This window comes from Verruconis gallopava, assembly GCF_000836295.1.
Source record: "Verruconis gallopava strain CBS 43764 unplaced genomic scaffold supercont1.19, whole genome shotgun sequence".
NCBI classification, from domain to species: Eukaryota; Fungi; Ascomycota; class Dothideomycetes; order Venturiales; family Sympoventuriaceae; genus Verruconis; species Verruconis gallopava.
Window position 1 is genome coordinate 406,897 of NW_015622155.1, and position 20,557 is coordinate 427,453.

At 49.3% G+C, this 20,557-nt stretch overlaps 5 protein-coding genes across 6 annotated transcripts; 2 read left to right on the forward strand and 3 right to left on the reverse strand.

The window, feature by feature from the left end:
* The first annotated feature begins 1,559 nt into the window (after positions 1-1,559).
* On the forward strand, positions 1,560-5,388 carry PV09_05942 (uncharacterized protein). Its single transcript, XM_016359512.1, has one exon. It carries the CDS (start codon positions 1,570-1,572, stop codon positions 5,353-5,355), a length of 3,786 nt encoding a protein of 1,261 aa, XP_016212761.1. The 5' UTR covers positions 1,560-1,569; the 3' UTR covers positions 5,356-5,388.
* A 1,440-nt stretch (positions 5,389-6,828) lies between these two features.
* Positions 6,829-8,076, forward strand: PV09_05943 (uncharacterized protein; the record flags this gene model as incomplete). The annotated part of the gene is made up of 1 exon (XM_016359513.1): positions 6,829-8,076. One exon carries the CDS (start codon positions 6,829-6,831, stop codon positions 8,074-8,076), a length of 1,248 nt encoding a protein of 415 aa, XP_016212762.1.
* Positions 8,077-8,126: 50 nt separating this feature from the next.
* PV09_05944 (uncharacterized protein) lies at positions 8,127-10,878 on the reverse strand. The gene is made up of 3 exons (XM_016359514.1): positions 9,130-10,878; positions 8,898-9,079; positions 8,127-8,728 (listed from the first exon to the last, which is right to left on the reverse strand). Exons 1-3 carry the CDS (start codon positions 10,642-10,644, stop codon positions 8,485-8,487), a joined length of 1,941 nt encoding a protein of 646 aa, XP_016212763.1. The 5' UTR covers positions 10,645-10,878; the 3' UTR covers positions 8,127-8,484.
* A 767-nt stretch (positions 10,879-11,645) lies between these two features.
* Positions 11,646-15,441, reverse strand: PV09_05945. Of its 2 annotated transcripts, XM_016359516.1 has the most exons (8): positions 15,124-15,441; positions 14,963-15,062; positions 14,870-14,908; positions 14,751-14,814; positions 14,572-14,658; positions 14,095-14,518; positions 13,723-14,040; positions 11,646-13,207 (listed from the first exon to the last, which is right to left on the reverse strand). In XM_016359516.1, exons 1-8 carry the CDS (start codon positions 15,216-15,218, stop codon positions 13,012-13,014), a joined length of 1,323 nt encoding a protein of 440 aa, XP_016212765.1. In that variant the 5' UTR covers positions 15,219-15,441; the 3' UTR covers positions 11,646-13,011. The 2 variants fall into 2 exon arrangements, with proteins under 2 accessions (XP_016212765.1, XP_016212764.1); XM_016359515.1 differs by lacking the exon at positions 11,646-13,207 and having other exon boundaries at positions 13,208-14,040.
* A 2,005-nt stretch (positions 15,442-17,446) lies between these two features.
* PV09_05946 (uncharacterized protein) lies at positions 17,447-20,031 on the reverse strand. The gene is made up of 2 exons (XM_016359517.1): positions 19,210-20,031; positions 17,447-19,144 (listed from the first exon to the last, which is right to left on the reverse strand). The coding sequence occupies exons 1-2, from the start codon at positions 19,779-19,781 to the stop codon at positions 18,088-18,090; spliced, it is 1,629 nt and encodes a 542-aa protein (XP_016212766.1). The 5' UTR covers positions 19,782-20,031; the 3' UTR covers positions 17,447-18,087.
* Positions 20,032-20,557: the final 526 nt, after the last annotated feature.

The following is a 20,557-nucleotide window of genomic DNA, read 5'->3' on the forward strand; positions in this document are numbered from 1 at the left end:
AAACAGACATTTTTCGGCCACCAGGCGAAAGAGAAACTTAAAATCCATCGGCTCTTCTAAGCAGAAGAAAGCAATATCGACCTCGAGACATGATCGACACGTCGAGCTTGTCCACCCGCGTCCCGAGCTATGAAATGGAAAAAGGCTTCAAGATGAGATGGCATTCAGTTTGATATTACCTAGATAGCGCCCCAAGTAACGATCTCGTAGCCCAGATGACAAGCGATTACGAACAACACATCATTTGGGGATGCTACCTTGGATTAGGTCTCCGCTGAATAAATCATCCCCAGGAAATGACGACAAACTCGAAAAGCCGTACGGACCATAGAGTAAAGCACCTGTCAGCACGCCAGACATTGCGCATGTTACGAATCTTCACTTGATGACAATGGAGCAGGGTTACGATTCGAGACAATTTTTCACATTTTCCCCCGCTTTCATAATACTCGATCTCATCTTAAGTCTTGGCGAATAATGCCAATTAGCGACGAACTAGATTGGCAGCATGAATAATTACTGTGAGGTCCTTTTTTTTCCAAACGACGACGATGCTCAAGAGTTGTGCCTGTAACTCTACCAAACAATCTGACGTCTTTGGACAGGAGTACATCACCTTCTAGCGACGGAAACCACAATGATCTCGAAAGCAACAACCGCTCTGGCCTCCGAATGCTCTTGCACAGAACAACGTCGAGCTTGGTCTTTAGGCCAGTGGCTCCTACCCGCTGCATGATGATACGGCTGTTTATTTAATCTCGCCCAATTCTCTTACTCTATCAACATAAATCCATCATCGCATCCTGTTTTTGCTACGTCTTCTTGGACCTGCCACAATTGGACTTTTTGGGCGGTTGCTGTTTTGCGTCTGCTTCTTGAAGCACATATCATAAACGAATCATGGCCCTCACGGAACGAGATGCCAACACTATTGGACGCAACAGCGCTGTGTCCAATCTGTCGATGACTTCTCGAAGCTGCCCCAAACCTTCATCTGTCGTAACAAGACCAGATATGCTTACCAGTGCTCCTGGTGTTATGTCCATGCTTAAAAGCTCCACGGAGGTTGGCGCCGAAGGACTCATGATTCCATGCTCTCGCATCTCAGCACAGAAGCGTAACAGCGGCCGAAGGAGTGGAATTAATTCTCGCGTGTCAACTTGCAGCTCGCACTCTCAGCGTTCACGTCCAACATCCGGTCATCAGTCCCATCATCCCTGGCCGTCGGTCTCTTCTGGAGGTTGCCGCACGTCATTGACAAGCAGCTTCGCCAACTTAAACACTCCACAAAACTACATTAGCAATATTCCACCCCCTTCAAGCGTAGGTAATCTTTCGGACACCACGTCGCTTCCTCTTCCTACTCCACGTCCAAGAGAGAATGGGAGGTCATTATCGTTGACAGCCGCGATCCACCAGCCATACGGGCTAGCGAACTACCGTTCTGTATCAAGTCTCCGTGTCCAGGAGCCATATCCTCGACCAAGGTCACCGTATCATTACCCTACGCGTCTCAAACGCCCAGGATACCGACCCTCCTCACCTGCCATGAGCGATATCACTGCTGTAATGCATCGACGGGGACATCACCTTCGTCGCCCTGGCTCCGGGCTGCGCGTAGCCCACTGCCCGCAAATAGATCAGATCAGCCACAGTCATCATGGAATAGCTATACCATCACGCGTTCGTACAACTCCAGTATACCCCGAATCACGTAATCGTTCCTCTTTGTCAATTAATTCAATCGGACTGCTCGATCACATGCCTAATGTTAACTCTGCGTCCCATCCAGCGTCGAGACAAGCAACACCTTCAACCACGGACCGTAATGTTCCTGCATTCACACCAACAGACACTGAAGTTGCACAATCGTCTCAGCAGTCATCAAACCCACCTTCTTCAACACCTCCTACCCCACACAATCTACATTCTGCTGTCCATGTCGAGCCAGTGATTACAACCAGCAGAGATGGGCCGTCGCGAAGAGGTTCTGGTGCTTCTGCTACAATCCCGACCTATTACGACTACAGTGAGGATTTTAATCCTATTCATGTCCTTGTTTCAAAGGATACGACGGAGATTTTAGACTCTAGCCTGACAACGCCACAAACTACAGGATTTGTTCAACGTGTCCGTCCTATTCTCGAAGAAAAGAGGATGTGCGATAGTTCTAATCACAGCGAACATTTTGCAGCGATGAATGAAATTCCAGAACAGCTCTCGCATCATGATAAGCAGCCACACGAGCTACCAGCTTCGCCAACTGTCAAACGTTTCACAAGAGATCTCATACGTTCCAGCCTACAGCCTACGTCTGAGGGCGAACTTACGGCGACGCCATCAAACAAAATTTCTCAATCTCAGGAACCAATAATTTTCAAATCTCTAACAATAACTTCACGAAGGTCTGGATTTGATGTCGCAAATGACTACATGCATGAGAAAGTGCCGAGCAAGCCATCTGATTACGGGTCAATTCTCTCAGAGTACACGTCAACAGCTGCTGCACTGGATTGTACCTTGGTTTCTTCATCCCCAAATCCAGTTGTGGAGGAAGGCAACACCGTGTCAGAGTTCTTGAAGAATTACGGCAGCGAGGATGAACATATGACCGTCGCGATAGAAGAGCACACTCAGCCTGCAACCATCGCAACCGCTGAGGTTGATGTCGAAGCTCCAACGCCAAAACAGCCACGCTGGCACCCAAACTTCCAGGCTGGAACAGATTTACTCCGCCCACAATCTGAAATTTTACCAAGTTATGTCTATTCTACTAGCGAAAAAGGCTCTTTGAGTCGATACTCTACCCCGCTTCCGACCTCAAGTCCTCAGCCGGAAAATTCGCAAAACATTCAGCTCGCTAAAATAGGGCTGAAACCAAAGCCTGAAAGTAGGAAAGAAATTTCACAAAAACCGGCAGTCGTCCAAAGCCACTCTTGTTCGGAAGGTATTCAGCCTGTACCTCCAAATGAGTCAGATTTAGAGACGCGTGTTCCTCTTTCAATGTACACATCCTCCACCAGAAGGAAAGGGGAACTGGGGTTTGTCAGTGAGCCTTCCAAGTCCTCTTCTGCTTCTCGAATCAACGCGAACACTGAGAAAGACATAAAATCTGGTATTGTTCCGGCCAAAGAATTGGCCGCGATACTAGTATCGCCTTTGTCAGAGTTCAGTGCGGACCACGGCAAAGTTTTCTCTCTGCATCCCATCACTAGTGATTCATCCCAAGATCTCGAAATCAACAATTGTGATCGCGGCATGTCCAGTATCTGCTCCAACTATAAAAGCATTACGAGAAGGTCAGATAGTCCTGCGAGTATTAACAGAAGTGCAAATTTTCGAAAAGTTGATGCAGTAATTGAACGCAACGAAGAAGACGCAAACTGCACCGACAATAAGGTATCTTCCCCGGGTTTATGCGCGACTCAGCGCCACGCCGGCCATATTAAGGAAGAGGATAGCCTTGAAGCAAGCATCAGTGACCTGAAAGCCATAACTTGCCAATTTCCATTGCCACAACGCACTTCTTCTCTAGCTGATTACAAAGACTTTTGTCGCTCTCAGGAGCCTAAACACAAGTCCTATATACTTTCAGAACAGGCTGTTGCGGCTCCCACCAATACAGAAGTATTTGCAGAAAAGCAAGAGAAAAGAATCTCAATTACATATGTTCCTGCAAGGTCCATGACATTAGATGAATTGCGGTCAATCCCCTCGCTTCAGTTCAGCCGTGTTGATCTGTTTTCAAAGCTCAACGAAGCTTTGGATTTTTACTCTGATCCATCTGAGGCAGAATCATTCAAGGCCGAAACTCAATTTCAGGATCGACCAACCTTGACAGTTCCATTGCGACAGAAGTATCGTAGTTTTTTTGAGAGCTTGGACGTGATGGCAGGTGATCCAGTAGTAGTGAGACACACGCAGAATGATTTAGAGGCAGAACAGTCTTATGTGCCGCTAATAGATCGCATGATAACTCGGCCGAAACAGGTCGTTTTGCCAAAGATTCAGCAATGGACTCCAGACGAACTCATGGCTGAAATAGATAGGATGTCGATTCCTTCGATTAATGGCTTGACACAAAGATTATCGGAGCTCTTGCCTTCACTTAGACGCTATTACGGTGAAAATGGCGAGTTAAAGGATGACGATGAAACCGTGCGATCAGCGCTAGAAGAGATAAAGCGCTTGGGTGCCGAACTTATCCCACGCATACATGAAAGTGATTCTGCAGCCAATGAAGAGGAACAAAGGTTGCTTAAAGGGGACGGAAACTTTTCACGATTTTCGCTGGAGCGAAGGGAAGCTGAATCAATTATGAAGGTGAAAAAAAGGTCACGATCAGCCTCTATGCCGAACGACGTACATAGCACGTCTCTTTTTGAGCTTGAAGCACTTAACTCGGCTTTTACTCGTTCGCGCTCTTTGTCTCACGGACAATCTGCCAACAGACGAGCTAGTGTTTCCACAACAGAGCAATCACAAGCTTCGAGACGCTCTCTGGTTAGCTCATCCGTGGAGTCAAGGCCGTGGAATCTAGACAAGAGTTACCCTTGGGCCAACAATGTCCCATCAATCGACATCAGTATTCCTGCACCAGATTTACGACGCGATCCCATTGAGCCCAGGCTATCTTGTCTTCGAAATTTCGGCGATGTAGATGAAATTGGGGACTCGGCTGAATCTATCTGTACTGAGAATAAACAGATGAAAGCTGGTGGTCAAAGCAAAACCTTCAATATCACAGCTAGTCATTGTAGAAGATGCAGCAGGCGAAGTCTTGCAGGTTCAATAAGTCGAAGATTTGGCTTACCGAGATCCACATCTGTTGATCGTAGTGGCTTCGCCACCTCACCTAACATATTCCGTGGCAAGGATCGAACAGTTGATCCTGGAGACCGATATCCAACGACTGGATTATCCCCGCCCTCGGCCTCGCATATCGATGAGATGCGGAGCTTTTTCTCGGATGACAGCTCACATCTAGAGACGCATCCATCTCCACGAGTCATCAGTCTTCGCAAACGAATTTCAAATTTAAAGACCAAACTCCCTAACATGCCTAGAACGCATTCGGCTCTCGAGCAGCGACCAACGCCAGTAAGACTCATCGTACATCGATCTAATTCTCTATTTTTTGCACAAATTACCCAAAAAACAGTCCATTCCACTGGATTAGATGCCCACACCGACGAAGCATCCGGTATGCCAAAGACAGAGTTTCGAGCAAAGAAGTTAGCCAATCGCATGAAGACGTTATGGTACAGGGGTGGAGAGCTGCTACGAACATTAAGTGGCAAGCGCAAGCCCAGGAACAGCGTCGACTGGGATGATTCTTGTGAATCAACGGTTTAGTCAACACGTATGAGAGCGAAAGGCTGTTGTTCTCACGTTCTTCCAAATATCCTGCACTTTATCTCGATATTACAACATCTATACATTTTTCCAGGCATATTAAAGGATTTTCCGGCTTTCTTCACAAGGGCACAGGTTTCAACGTGCATCGTGCGTCAAAATGCAGAAATGTGCGTGTGTGCATATTCCAATGTTCAGGAGGCATGTGATTAGAGATCCAAGATTTGGGACCCAATTCCCGGCTCGCGAGAACTCAAACGCTGAATTCGCAACACCAGAAAACCGCTCGATGCTCCGGTTTGGTGTCTAATGCAAGGTACTCAGCGACCAGCATTTGAGGAACCACCTAGGGATACGTTAGGTACGCAGTTAATTTAGAGTCCTCTTAACCAAACTGCCATAGCTCGATGATTTACTTCTCTTTATTGCGTTTGCTTCCTCGCTGTATGACTGTTTTTCTTTTTTCCGTCCTAAAGTTTCCCAAAGCCCGACCTTGAACTCGGTATGAGTGATATGGACACGCGTTGGAATTAAATGTGCTGGTTTCAAACTCCATTGACAGTAGTCATCCATACCAAAACGTCTTAGACCTAATTTTCAACTTCTCTTTCTCCACCGCAGTAATCACAATATTCTAGATTCCATCCCTATCCTCCTTCTTGCAATATGTCTCAATTAATATCGAGCAGACAAAGACCCTGCACCCTTGCTTCAAATACAGGAAAACAAGGCACCTACATAGCCTGTTCAGAGAATCAAGATGACGATCTCCGTTACGCCTCGTTGCGTAGCGCTCGAAAGATGATCAACACATTCAAAAACATGCGCTTATCAAAAAGTGCTTCTTCCCAATCTGCAATTCCAGCATCGGACGTGCAATCTGATATATCAGAGACTCCCACGGAGAAGATGGGACGTTGGTGCCTTGGGATATCGAAAGAGAGTGACAGTGGATACGAATCAAGTAAAGCTCTTTCTGTTCAGACCTCCCCATCCCCAACCCGAGTCTCTCATATGGATTGTGGCCGATCAACATCCGATTCACGAAGCATCATTGAGCAACATCAGAGTGGGAGTCAGACGACAATCTCGTTACAAGCTGTCCAAACACACCATGACGGAGATCGAATAAAAAGGATTATAAAGGCGAGAGCGATAATAGCCAAAACCAAAAAAACCAGAAACGAGCCCATGGACAGGATCTCTGAAGCGTCGCTCAAAACGCCGAGACAAAGCTTTCCATTGACCTCACCGAGTACTTCTGCCCTTGGGAAAATCAGGTCCTCATTAACACAGAAGCTGTCGAAAAGCGCAAAAAAGTCTCTAATTGCATTACCGGATCTTTCCGTGTGTGCTAGTCGTTTCACGAGCCGTACGGAATGCGGATTCGAAGCTCAAGACAGCGAGGAAGCCAGACGGCTGGATGAGCTACATTCTAATTTGAAGCCAGGCTTTGGTCCCCCTTCCAAAGCGATGATTGGGGAAATACCAAAACGTTCAATGTCTTTTAAAAAGGAGAATAATGGTGCCATTCCACAAGCTATCACGAATGCATGGGCCAACTACCGACACTCTGAGTGCACATGGCAAGGAGCAAGACCACTAATTCAGAAAGCGAAGACGCCATTCGAGAGGCATCAAGACATTACGCCGGACGTCCCTGGAGCTCCGCCGCCAGGAGCATTCCCAGGGGCACCTGCTCTTCCAGGGAGCATACGGCGCCAATGGGAAGAAACTTTACTGAAGAGGGAACAGGAATCGGGCTTCGAGATGAATGTGTCGTTGTCAAGCATGGGGCATGTTCGAGGATACCATTACAAGCCGGATCCAGAATCTCAACGGGCTCGTGGGTTGTTTTCAATGAGCGTGGAGTGCCTGGCACAAACGGGGAATGAAGAGGATAGACGCAAAGCGGCGGAGATGTGGCAAATCAAAGGCTTGTACGAACCATGTCCGCGGCGAACCAGGTGTTGGTCTGGAACCCAGGAGATTGACTCGAGGGACATTCGCCCTTTGTCTCGTGCGAAAAGCATGACGCTACGTCCTTCAGACTCTATTTCGATGCTTGTCCGTGACGATTCGGAACCACTGCCGGCGAGGTCGCTCAGCGTTGTATCACACAGCGAGAAGCGGCGACCAGCATATTCGCGCTATAGAACACATTTTGGTCGGCCAAGTTGGCCAGATGAAGATCGGAGAAACCCATGTGGCATCTTTCGGGCCCTTGAGGATGTACTGTACAGTCAGACTCATAGGTTCAAAGACATAGATGGGAATATGGTCAGGCGTGAACGCCTGCATTCCGAAATCTCAACCTCTCGGCCAGTACCACGGACTTCGAGGGTCCGACACGATCTGCACTCGGGACACTGCATAGGCAGGTCATTTTCCGTGCTGAGCGTGAGCAACCTAGCCCCTTTGCAGGAAGAGGAGTCGGCGAATGAGGCGCATGTGGCCAGCGCGCCTGACTATCGCGATTCGGAACGCATCGCGCATAGTCTGCGAGGACATTTCGAAGATGGCCGGCGTGAACGCTATCGAGGAGGATCATCGCTGTCATGCTACAGCCACGCAAGAACTTCAAGCTTGCCGTCAGCGATTTCTCCAAAGTTGAGCAATGAACTAAGGCCATGTTCGCGCCTTTCATCCACGGAAGGTCTTCACAGCCCCGAAAGAATTAAAGGAAGTATGATGGAGGCAATACATTCTGTGGTGAGCTGACGTTGCATATTAAGAACAGAAACAGACGGAGCTGATTTTTCGTCTAGCGGTTTCAATGATCTTTTCCTCTAGATAGGAACTCGTCTTCTATTCTAACTATACTTGTATTTTGCATTTTGTTCGTTTCAAATTCACGGTCCTAATCGGAAGCTCAAGCCAGTTGCTACAGTTCATATCACTTGGAAAGTGTGCGAAGAGATATGCCCTGGAAACGGGCATGAAGACAGTTCGAATATGTACCGAGTATAATGGAACAGACCATTTTCGATTCACCATTTGAATCCTGCAAAGCGTTCGGAGACACAAGACTTTGGTTCGCATTCGTATCAGCCCAGAGGAGAAGCTACAAGGTCTACTGTCGCTAGCCCCATGTTGACACTTCTGCATTGGAAACCGCTCTGTAGTTTTTCAAAACACAGCACCCCCAATTATGAACACCCTCTCGTCTTCCCTCCTCACAAATTGTACTACCTTGTTCGCAGCCATGGCTAACGCGCTTTTTGTTGCGCTCGCAGGCGCGACGGCGTACAATTCGAACACTGGTGTGGACCACGCGATACACGTGTGCGTACTCGCTGTCTCATGATGAATCTTTGGTCGTACGGGATGCGCGTGCAGCGATGCCTGTAGGTGTGTGTAAAGTGTAAGGAGTCTACCCAGATCGAAAGTTAGCATTGTTGCATACGCTGAGCTACCAGAAAAACGGATGGAGCAGAAAGTCAAACTCGCGTAAGCGTCTCAAAAGCTGTCCGTAGACTAGGCGGTCAAGCTTTCCCATCCGTAAACTATGCTTCATAGCTCAAGAGATGGATATTACGTACTTTCGCCTCGTTAGTAAGGTTGGGAAATAAGGATCGTACGATGGCATAATGAATTGCACATTGCCACGTGATTTGTACAGGAAGTGTCTCAGAACAGTACCAGGCGCGATGTCTGTGCATGAGAGCCTGCCACGACGAACAGCTTCCCGGACGACTTTGAGAGAATTGTTTTGATAAAGTTGCTGTGGTAAAACGTTATTTCAAGTGTCAAGATCCAACATCGGTAACTCACCTTGACCAATTCATCTCTCATGGCCCTCATCTCGTAGAAACCTTCTTTCTCTGCACTGATCAACAATATCGCAACCTCTTCTTCCTGCTTTCCGTCGGCACTCTTTGGGCGCTCCTTGACCTCCTCCAGTGGATTTTCCAGATCCAGAAAACTCACATACATATACAAGTATCCCGTATTGTTAAATCCCGGCAGACAGAGCGGAATCCAATTCTCTCCTCCACCGGCCTTAACTCCACCAGCTTCGAACAGCATGTTGAAGATGAGGTGCAGATCGCCGGGGTGAAGGCTATGTTTGCGGGGCCGGATGACGCTGACGAGACGGCCACTGGCGACGAGCAGACCGTAAAGTAGGGCCGGTGTGCGGGTCTTGAGAAACGTATTGTTTATGGCCGTGCGGTGAGATTTTCGAAGGCGCAGGCACTCGAGCGCACCGAGGAGTGTAGAAGGCGAGCCTCTTGTGAACCCGTCTGCGAGCGCAGACAGGAGTGATTCGGTGCCTTGAAGGGGTCGACGCAAGTCGGTGGATGCGCGGGCACGGAACATGCGCTCCATTACCGGGAGGGTCAAAGTGGACAAGATTTGCATGTACAATGCCTCCAGCTGGGCTCGCAGCTGGGCGTCGCTTTCGCCGAGCTTGGAGATGGCGACGAGATTGAGAGGTCCTCGGGATATGACGACAAAACGAACACCTCCCGCAGTGAACGCCTTGAGATTTGAGGCTGCATCCTGGTAAAAGGAGATGAGTGTCTGAATGATGCCGATGTAGCTCGTGATAAGGGTGTCATTGCCGTGTCGGGACCAGATGGGCTTTCCCGCGTTGGAGAGAATAAGATAATGTTTTAGCTTCGACTTCCATTGTTGAATCACTTGCGCTTCATTTAGTCCGTCTGAAGTGATATCGTCTAGCTCGTCAAATTCCTGATCAAAAGCATCATCGAACCGCGCGTCGAGTGGAAAGAGACTCTCCTCCTCCTCTAGAGCTTTCTGTGCCGGACTCATAGGTTTCAAGCCAGGAGTCATGCTGTCCTGTAGCACGTCACCAAGCATACTTTCGCCCTCGCCTCCAACTTCAAGAGTCGGTGCATAGCTTTGCACGCTATACGTGTCGTCTGCGTCACTTGCGCTTCGGCTCCTGCCAATGCGCATGCCCGCGAAGCTGATGTGGCGTGAAGTGGGTGTTCGAATCTCATCGCTGCCATGAGATTGCACATGTATATCTGCGAGCGACAATGCCGTTGTCGCCTTGGCCTGGAGCGGTGGTCTTACACCGGAGCTCGTGCCCGGTCGCGTAGGACTTCGACGCAGTCGTAGTGAGGGAGCTGGACTATGCGCAACTTGTCCAGGCACCCGACGCGGCGGCAGCGGTGGGGGAGTGCCTTCTCTGGACGGCTGTGTCGAATTGTCCGCACTGCTTGTGAAATCTAACTTCCCACCTTCGATCTCTTCCGGGCTGGCCACGCTTTTCGACGCATCGTCCTGCTCTTGCAGTAGTTTACCGTCTGCTTCGGCCATGTGTGGCCTCTCTTACGTGCAGTATATAGTTTGGTAACGAAGGCATTGCTATCCTTCGCGAGGTTGGGTTGTGTTAGCTATGGATGAGGGCTTGTGAACGGGTTACTTGGTGGAGCTGAAGAAGCCAGAGATAGGTGTCGTCATTGCGGCTCGACCGCCAATCAACTAGCCAGCGCAAGTGTCAAAAAAAATTAAAATAAAATGAAACAAACGTGCAGCACTTCTGCATTGCACCTACATGCGAAATTTAAAAGCCATGGTCACATTAGCAAAAACATGGACGGGGATCGTACTCTCGACCATGCACCAAATGGGCAAAAGCAAAAGCTTATCCCGTTCAGGGAGGTTTCCAAAGATTAGTTAGCGGCGTTTTGTGCCTGGTCCACAGTGATTTCTGGTAAAAGGCAAGGAATCAGTCTATTAGACCATGGCACGCCAATTCTTCTATCTGCTAGAATTTAAAATATATACTATTAAATTCTTTCTCCAATAAGAATATTATTCTTCCAGGGCTTGCTCTTCTCATGCTAGACTAGAAGTTATACTCCGTAAATTGCGCCTTAAAATGTTCATGTGAAGGAAAATGTCCACTCCCACGCCGGAAGTTGCCAAAAAACGTCAGCTTCTGCTTTCTAGTGCCCACTTTGACATCGACGTCCCGTGAACATGCCCAGGAGAACATTTAGACCATTTGACCATATACCCAGTTAATCTAGTTGATTTTTTCCTTTAGCCTGTTCAGCCAGTCTTGATCTTTGTCCAGTATCCGACGGTGTGAGCGCAGTATTTGGCAAAGGGCTCTTGATTTGGCAGCGATTGAGCCTCTGGTATCCCTATACGAAACGCGTTCCGTCGACACAGGCGGAGGCTCAAATGTCAGGATGAAAATCTAGCAAGGCCTCAAGTTTGAACTCGAGGAATCCGCTGGTGTTCTCGGCGCCTACGTTCGACTACATACCAGAGGTCTCAGCCCAGACTTCGCCCTTCGCCAAATCAATGTACGACAGTGACGGCCAATTTATCGTCAACCACAAGTGTGCTGAATGGGGGATTGAAGGATATCCAGGGACGTATATAGTAAACTATTTTCTGGAGTTTCGTGTAATCGACATCGATGACCCCAAGCGGATTTTAGAGCTCAATCAGACAACACGTAATCCACGTGCCACGACTGGACTGACCTCGCCATCCTCGTCAGTGGCTTCCCGTTCGTGCCCACAGTGAATTTGACATGAACGCGGCTTCAGAGTGTACATCATATCGTAATTGAATCCGAACCCCCAGCAGGTCGTCATCAAGCACCAGGGCAAGCGGAGAAAGAGTTGGTCAATCAAGTTACGCAACTGTCTAAATTTGAACCTTACACGACTGCGTAAACGACCTCAGTGATTGAATGCAAAGTTAAACGTGGTCAGCCAAATATAGACAATGACTAGCCCGCCAGTGAGCGTCATGGTGGGTTTTCTCGCTAGAAAACGCGAAAAAAAAGACCCAAATGTGATTCTCGAGCGTTCCGGAGCACACTGGCAAGTTGAACTGATCTTAAACTCGTAATTGTTTGCGAGTTTGCATACGGGGTTTCCGATTCATGGAAAGTGAATATAGACATTCCCAAACCATTTCGACGAATTGGATCACGAGAAAGGCAGCCTATATAATACCTCACGGCATAGGCCAGTTTGGCCAATGAATTCACGAGAGACACCGTCGGCTTTTCCTCGAAATTCAAGTTGGAGATCTAGTCTCTTCTCCTTCTTCTGCTTCTTCTAATCGTTTTTGTGTCCTCAGGCTGCATCATGATCGGAACGGCTCGAACCATCGTGTAACAAATTAATCCAACAATGTGAAATTAGATCATAGCAGCGCGACCTCGGCATATACTCCGCTGGTTTTTTTATTTTGCTCGATATCAACATGCTAGGGACATGGCCAGGCTTCCACCGGGGAGTGCCAGAACCTTTCAGGCTTTTGATTATATACCTTATTCTCCTTAGCCAGATCCTGTCCTGTTGTTCGATCATTAATAACTGGCCTAGGCAGCAGCTGATAATTTCCCTCATCAATACTTGCCTTGACATTTACGGAGCATGATTCCAAGCAAAAGGCCTTTGGACGTAAAAGATTCATTGCATTCGACCTAGTTTTGGAAGTGTCTTGGTACAGCAATGTTCTCGAGGACTTAGACATGATTGTCCCATTTCCGGAAAGAGAAGCAAACCGATCATAAGAAGGGGCCGATTTCCCGTCAAGAATACACTTCGCATGCATAATAACGACCGTAATGATCAAAGTCCACCAGGTAATTATGTGCACGTTTCATCATGTACACGTCTGGACGTCCTTACCGTTCCGTGTTCTAATGCTAGCTCACATGACATACAAAAGGTTTACGTCCAGCGGGTGTGAGCAGCTCAGCTGCGGTTTCTGCTGATATTTACCTTGAAGCTCATCGCGAATACTATTTAGCAGCTGTACGTAGCTCTGTTGCGGGTTCTTTTTGAGCGCGGTGATGAAGGCCCAAGACATAGCACCAGTGGCCTCACCGGAGATAGAAGCATCAGCCCTGTATAATTCAGTTAGCGTTGCCTCTCCGCGAATGACGAAAACCAAAGTCAAATAACGCAACCCGTAGCCCTGAAGACGGGACTCAGCCGCTTTAGGGCTGGAACCACGTCTTCAGGGCTGAGATAGAAGAATTAAAAAAGCTATTCTACAAGAGATGTAACATTGCCAAGAAGCCATTCGGGGTATCGAACTGTTTGAATCATGAAACAAAAAGAAAAAAAAAATCAAGACAGAAAGCTGGACACAGGCGGTGGTACGGCCAATCTTCCGTCAGCCATGGGCAGCCATGGAGGATATATCGCTACAGGCGAAGGGCCAAGCGCTGAGTCTAGTTCATGCTTTACAGGGGCATTTGCATCCTTTTGAACAGTGGACACAAAAGATCTGCATTGTGGAAACAATACCATATCTGATAGCCCCATGTTTACCGTGCTAACTGGTAAGAAATCGACAGAGACAGGGGGAGAAGGGTACGGTAAATCGGCAGGAAGAGAAAAGGAAGAATCCACATACGAGGTCTGGCTGTCCTTGCTACCACTCCACATGATGACATCTGCAGGGCTAGTCTTCGTACGCAAGTTCTTCTGGTACACTTCATCGCCAGAGACGGCCTTCTTGAACAGACCTAGGGCGGTGGACGCCATACCTCCTATGTCGCCACGAGCATACGACGATACAATGCCGAGGAGGCCGGCACCTGCTTCTTTGGCAAGGTTAGGCTCTTTGAGCAGACCTTGGGTAGAATAAATGTAGGGAAGGTCGAGAGCGGAGCCGGAGTGACAAGAGTCGAAGATGGCCGTTAATCGCACACCTGGTTTCAATGGTGCGACCCTTTACACATATCAGTAGGCGCAAACTAAGATGGGGGAGGCGGGCTGGTCACACATGATTCTGTGCATTTCGTCATCCACGATATGACCAGCAGTTCGGAAGTCTACTGGATAGATGACCTCATCATAGCCATCCTCTTCGTCACCGTCTAAATCCTTGGTTTGACCTCCATGGCCCGAGTAGTGGAAGAAAAGGGAGTCGTTAGGCTCAGCGCCTTTGACTAGCCAGTGCATAGCTCGTAGTATGTTTGCTTTCGTCGGCTGGCTCATGGGATTCTGCTGGTCATCGGTAAGAAGCACCATGTCTTCCCTCTTGTAGCCGAAATGTTGGTTGAGATATGAAGACATGTTCTTCACGTCGTTGATACATCCTCTCAATTGTCCTCGCTGTCCGAAATAGTTGATACCAATTAAGAGCGCTTTTCTTCGGCCCGAACAATTCGAGTATTGGAACGTGTAGTTTCCAGGAGCGCCATGCCCTGATGTTCAGATTAGACGTCAGAATCAGATCAGCGAGCCTAGCTGAACTAACCGAATTGTTGTGCCGAACTCGGTGGCGGAGGAGGGGCGCCATGGCCTCCTTGGTTGTACGAGTTGCCATACTGAGGGGGTGCATTTCCTAAAACTATCTGTAAGGACACGTTCTTGACTTGAAATACCGACAGCCCACGCTTGAAAGGTTCAGAGGCTGGGGAAGGTGGAAATGTTTACCTTGTGGGGGTCGGTAATTGCCCTGAGGGGGCGGTGGACCGTAGCTTTGCTGTGGTGGTGGTGGCTAACATTTTCTCAGTCAGCAACTCCACGTGTCTGCTACTCGTGTCATCGCTCACCTGGCTATATCCATAACCCCCTTGCGGAGGTGGGGGACTCTGCGTTGGGGTCAGCGAGTGCTTAGGTGAGTTCGCGAAGTACGAGACACATGCCTGCTGATAGCCGCTATATTGCTGAGGCGGCGGTGTCCCGTAGCCATACGGCGGCTGCGGGGAAGGAGGCGCCTGTTGGTAGCCGCCATAGTGTGGTTGTCTTGAAATGCAGCTGGTTAACGCCGAAGCTCCGAGCTACGCTGCAAAGCGGGAATACGCACTGTGGAGGAGGATAACCACCATATCCGCTGTTTGGAGGTGGCCCATATCCTCCCTGATGTCCACCCTGATACCCTTGGCCTGGGTAGTAGGACATTATGTGGTGGGGCGCGGCCGGCTAGGATGAAGAAGCAGCGTTTGGCGGATGAACGGTCGCTGGTGGCCTCGGAACACGGTCGGTCAAAGGCAGGTGAAGCTCTAACTTGGCTCGAGTCTAGGTAAGCGCTTGAGGGGACAAATGCTAGGACTGGAACACTAATACGGAAAGCAGCCCATGAATGTCTTGCTGGACGAGGGCAGAAGAAGTTCTTTTATGAGAGATCACTCATGGTGGGGTGTTTTCTCTCGGGCTGCACGACCACAGGCTGCCTCTACCCTGTAGGGCTTAGCGCTGCACCGCATCCCGTCGCAGCCTACACAGCCACGCCATGTTCAGTGACACCAACGATTACAAACACCACGCGATCGCTGTAGCACCTTCGCGATGGCGTCAGATGATGCAGGTACTCAAGCTAATTATTCTGGAGACGTTTCGCAGATCGCCTCGTTGTCGTGCTGTCCCGTGTGTGTGTGTGTGTTTGTGTGTTCATGTTCGCCCAAGCTTGGGACGGCCACTGCATGTCTTGCCCTCGTATTTTCACTCCTGCCCCGTGTTTCACGTTCAGGCAAAGATCATTCTCACGTCCACAGCTTCGAGAACCTCCACAGGATCTACAGGCCATGTTGTAGGGCAGCTAGGATGACATGGGACATGTTCATACGAGATCTGGACGACAGCACAGCAAATTCCCCCCAAAAAAAGTTCCCAGGCCCGCGGTCCGTCCGACGCTATCACACAACACAAATGCTTTGCCAGCTTCGAAGACCGAGCACGCGATTGGAAGGTCCGAATAACCGATCGAAGCGTTCCGCCAGACGGTGGAGAAAAGAAAAAGCTGTGCCGGAGAAACAGGTAGGGTGGGCGGAAATGCACTGTGCTGTTGGCACTGCACAAAATTTTGCTGAGCTTCAGTGCCCTGCATAACGCGTTGTGTCTGCCAATTATGCGAGACGCAGCATCGGTTCCGCCGATACCCCACAGCAGCATCGGTTTGCTGTATGACCCCCCAAAAAATTTCTTCGCACAAGGCTGTGTGAAAAAGATTGAAAGGCTGAAGAGCCTCCTCGCGTCTCGGCTGGGATGCTACAGAATAGGAAAGCAGTACGTTTGACAGGCCTCTGCCTCCTTGAACAACCCAAGCGACACACTGCCTGTCGGAGCTTCCGGCTTCTCGCAGCGACGTCAAGATTTGCGCAGCGGTTTCATACTCGAGTCGAGTTGAGCTCTGCACCTCGCGCCAGACGAGCAGCAAAGTTTAAGGAAAAAAATGGCCTGATTTGATTCCGCAGTACGTGAAGCAAACGCTCGGACTCTCCAGTCGTCCATACTCGTTGACTGTCCCTCCAAAGTCTCGACCGTCCAACACTGTTTCTCGTGTCCACAATGCTCGCATTGGTCCATGCCCATTTCTCATCTGCATGACATCAACGAAAGGGGGAGTAACCCACTTGGGATACATCATCAAGATCCACCCTGTCAAATCGATAGTGTCCGCGAGGACCGTCGTTCCTGAGAGCAGGAACGTACGCTCGGCCCGAGAACATCCTCCCCCCTTCGGATAATTACACATGAGCGGCGCATCAGTTTCTATTGTTTAGCTCTTCAAGCTTACCTTCTGCAGTTGGAAAAGTTGGAGGAGAATCAATTTGAACAAAGATTGCGGCCATCACAGCCGCCATGAAAGATCCCGCTTTGGTCCCTTCACATCTCATCGACAGTTAGAGCTGGGGTATGAAATCCCGTGCCGTTAAGAGTGTACCTCACGCATACATCTACCAAGAATAGCTGTGATCCTATAGCTTCAAGGGATGGATGATGTGAGCCTGCTACTCTTTTGTCCTTGTAACGAATCGTGTCGCGTAGTCTCAAAAGCGAGTCGTCCAGCGTCATCATCGAGAAAGTGTTTAAAAATTTGATCAAACAAAAGCATTTTCACGGCGAATTTTTTGCATCTAGAGGAGTCCGTTTTCTCCTATCTTTGAGAATGAAGAGGATTCAAAGTCGCTGTGCCGTCTACAAACGTTGAGGCAACTGTAGACAGAAATTTGTGCATTAGGATGTGAAGGTGGAGAATGTCATTCAGATGCAAACATGGCTGCGCTGAAAAAAGCCATTTGAGCCAATGAATTTGCAAGGCGTGGACTCGCATACTGCAATCCATTCGAAGCTGGCACGCTGTTCTCAGAATCCGTCAGCACGGCTGATGTAGTGCAATGGCGGCCGTCATTGGCGACGTTAATTAATGACGTGCAAAACGAAGTTCTCATTCCCCCTTTCCAAGTATATCAAATTCATCGACACCGTACAGCGACTCAATTTCAAAATAGCATAGAGTAGAACTACTTTTGTTTCGGCAAGCCTCAGCTCATGCCTGCTACTGTATATCCAAGGCATACGTAACGCTCTACAAAACCACTTTCCCAGTCGTTTTCAGCGTGTCGCTACGCGTCTAGGATGTGAACACTCAGCCTAATTTAGCTCGAAAGGAGCATGCTTATCTAATCTAATGCTTCGACGCATTGATGTGTAGTTGGTGGGCTGAGCACCTCGCGTGGCGACCTGGGCTCTCTCATTAAAAAAAGAGGCTTATTGGCCGTATTGATGACGGGCTCTGGCCCTTGCTCAGCTACCCCATGGAAAGCGTAAACCTGCATGTAAGCTATACTGCTCGTGAACATCCTGGACAGAGGACATGCCAGCTAGGTCCAGCTCAGCGCGAGGGGCGGGTGCTGCTGAACTTCCCATTCGGCATGAAATATACCTCGCCTAACGCCGTTCATAATAATGGATGCGAAACAGACGACGTCGACTAGCAGCCAATAGCATATTATTGTTCGCACGTCGATACGCGTCGCACGGCTTTCGTTTACACATCTAACATACTCCTAACCTTCTGTTGAGGAAAGTTCAGCGTCGTACTCGTCCTTTGCGTCTCGCCACTACCAATTGTTACGTCTGTTGCAACGCTGCAGCTGGAACGCTTCACACCTGACTTCAGCGATACAGTTTCGTTACTGTTGTGCAACTGAGCCTGGTCTATGAAAGGTGACTCGTAATCCACATTTTGGCTGCTTGAGCTAAGCCCAACTTCAGGCGCCGTGCTCGTTGAAATGCTCTCTGTCGGCGGCCCGTTCTTCGACGCCAAATCTGAATATCCTTTTTCCCCTGTTCGAGTCCAGCTATCCGGCGCAATGGCTGAGCTGAACGTTTTCGACTTTGCCTGGACACCCCCAGCCTCTGAAGCCAGATCTCGTAGCCTCTGCACGTCGTTGACGTAGTCCCTAGCACCCTTTCTCCACCACGCAGGTTTTCGCGTGATGCCCAATTCAGCATCAGTAGCTCTTCCCCGAGCTCGACGCTGCTTGATCAGGCTCTGATCTTCGTTCTCCTCTATCAGTCCCGCGATGATGAGGACGACCATGATGAGCACGGTGGGTACGTATCCAAAGCCGAAAGCCCAGGCAGGGTTGCCGTCGTATTTGAGGATAGAAATCTCCCATATCCACGCACTGGCAATGCCATATGCTACTCGTACACCGAGAATGGCAATAGCGAGGAACAGTTTGGTCGGGCAGCTTGTGGAGCAACTGCGTATGAGCGGGCGGACACCACGCTCGTTAGGGCGATAATAGTGAAGGCTGTGCTGGAGAGAGAAGATGATGACTGCGTATGCGGCAACCATTATTACGCTGCCAGCTTTGAAGCGGGCGTCCGTTCCCGCAGCCGCAGCGATGGCAGCTTGTTGCTCTGGCGATCTTTGCTTCTCGATTGGTGTCCACGGGCGGGGTATTGTCATGAAGAAGTTAAGCCAGGCAAACAGGTAGAATATCAAGGGCATGTAGAACTCTCTTCTGGCACGACGGTCGTCCTGTCTCAGAGCAAACTGATCGCGATCCACAATCTGACGCTCCTGCCACGAGCCCCTGCATCTTTGCGTTAATCGCCCGTGAAATTGAGCGTAAAAGTCATTTCCAAATTAGGGACGTACCAATGCCGAACGGCCTCCCACACAGCGGCCATCGTGCCTGAATACATCAGGCAGAAGAAGAAGGACTGCAGTATGATCGCAATATCTGGTAAATAATCTCTATCCACATCCACACTTGATATCGTCCCAATAAGCCCACACGCACACACGAAAATCATCCAATACCACTGCCATCTCCTTCCTACGAGCCTGAATCTCTTGTCTTCCCTCAGATACTGAGTTCCATGCTTCTTCAAATTCACCAGAACAAACAGTAGACACACCGAAAACAGCGTCGCGAAGGCAATACCCAACTTCCCGCGCTCTTTAATCGCCGAGATTGGCACGTAGCACGTTGTGCCGTTAATCCACGTGCCGTTGGAGAGAAAAACAGGTTTGTATTTGTCGAAGACCAGGTAGCAGTTCGAGTTGTTCGACAATGTGTTGTTCGTGTACAGTGTGTAGTTCCAGTGTCGAAGTGCCGTGAGATTATAATGGACGCCGTTGATCAACGCATCTGTTGCATTGGCTCCTTCGGGGAACGGTTCCACGTCGCGAGCGAACAAGTGCGGAAGCGGCGATTTGGGCATCATCGCCACGTTGAGAGCGCGACGGGCGTAATTTGGCTTGTCTTGGAGCCTATCGATGGACCAAGCGGTATAAGGCGCGTTCTGATGTGTGGTTGCGCTCGAGATTACCAGCGAACGAAACCAAAAGCGAGCATCAGGCCGAACGTGGGTGCAGCAACAACCCGCCTCTCGAATATGACAGGCAAGACAGAGGCATGGAATCCGCAACGAAAGCAAGCAGGATATGGTGCGCCGGAGACGTACGGAACTTGACCAAGACAAGATCTGCGAGAGCACGCACGGTTTGGTCACGGTCGCCAAGCGCTCAGCCTTGGGACCAAGACTTTAGAGAGGCTGATGAGGATAGTGATACCGCAAAAAAATTTCTCTACATAAAACCACTCGGATTAGCCTGATTCGCGATGGTATTTATTGGACTCATGTTGAACTTCACTCGTGCATGGCTGGGGCGGAATTTCTCTCGCAACTAATGCACTGAGTCCAACTCTTTGCTGTGTCGTGATTTTCGACGGGGAAAACCCTCATTCTCTTCGTTAGACATCTGAGAGAACTCTTTCATGCTAACAGCGAAATGCAGCTTTGTAAGTCAAGATTCACATTGTACAAATGCAGCTATTGGAGGAGCTAAGTTGGTCCAAGATGAAGGTCCTGCAGTGGAGGCAGCGTGGGAGAAATAATCGTTCCTTCTGACGACGATTCTGACCGCTATCGGCGAATGAAAGGGAAATGCTTTTACAGCAAGATCTGCTGTGGCAGATGAAACGTGCAGGCGCTTCTGT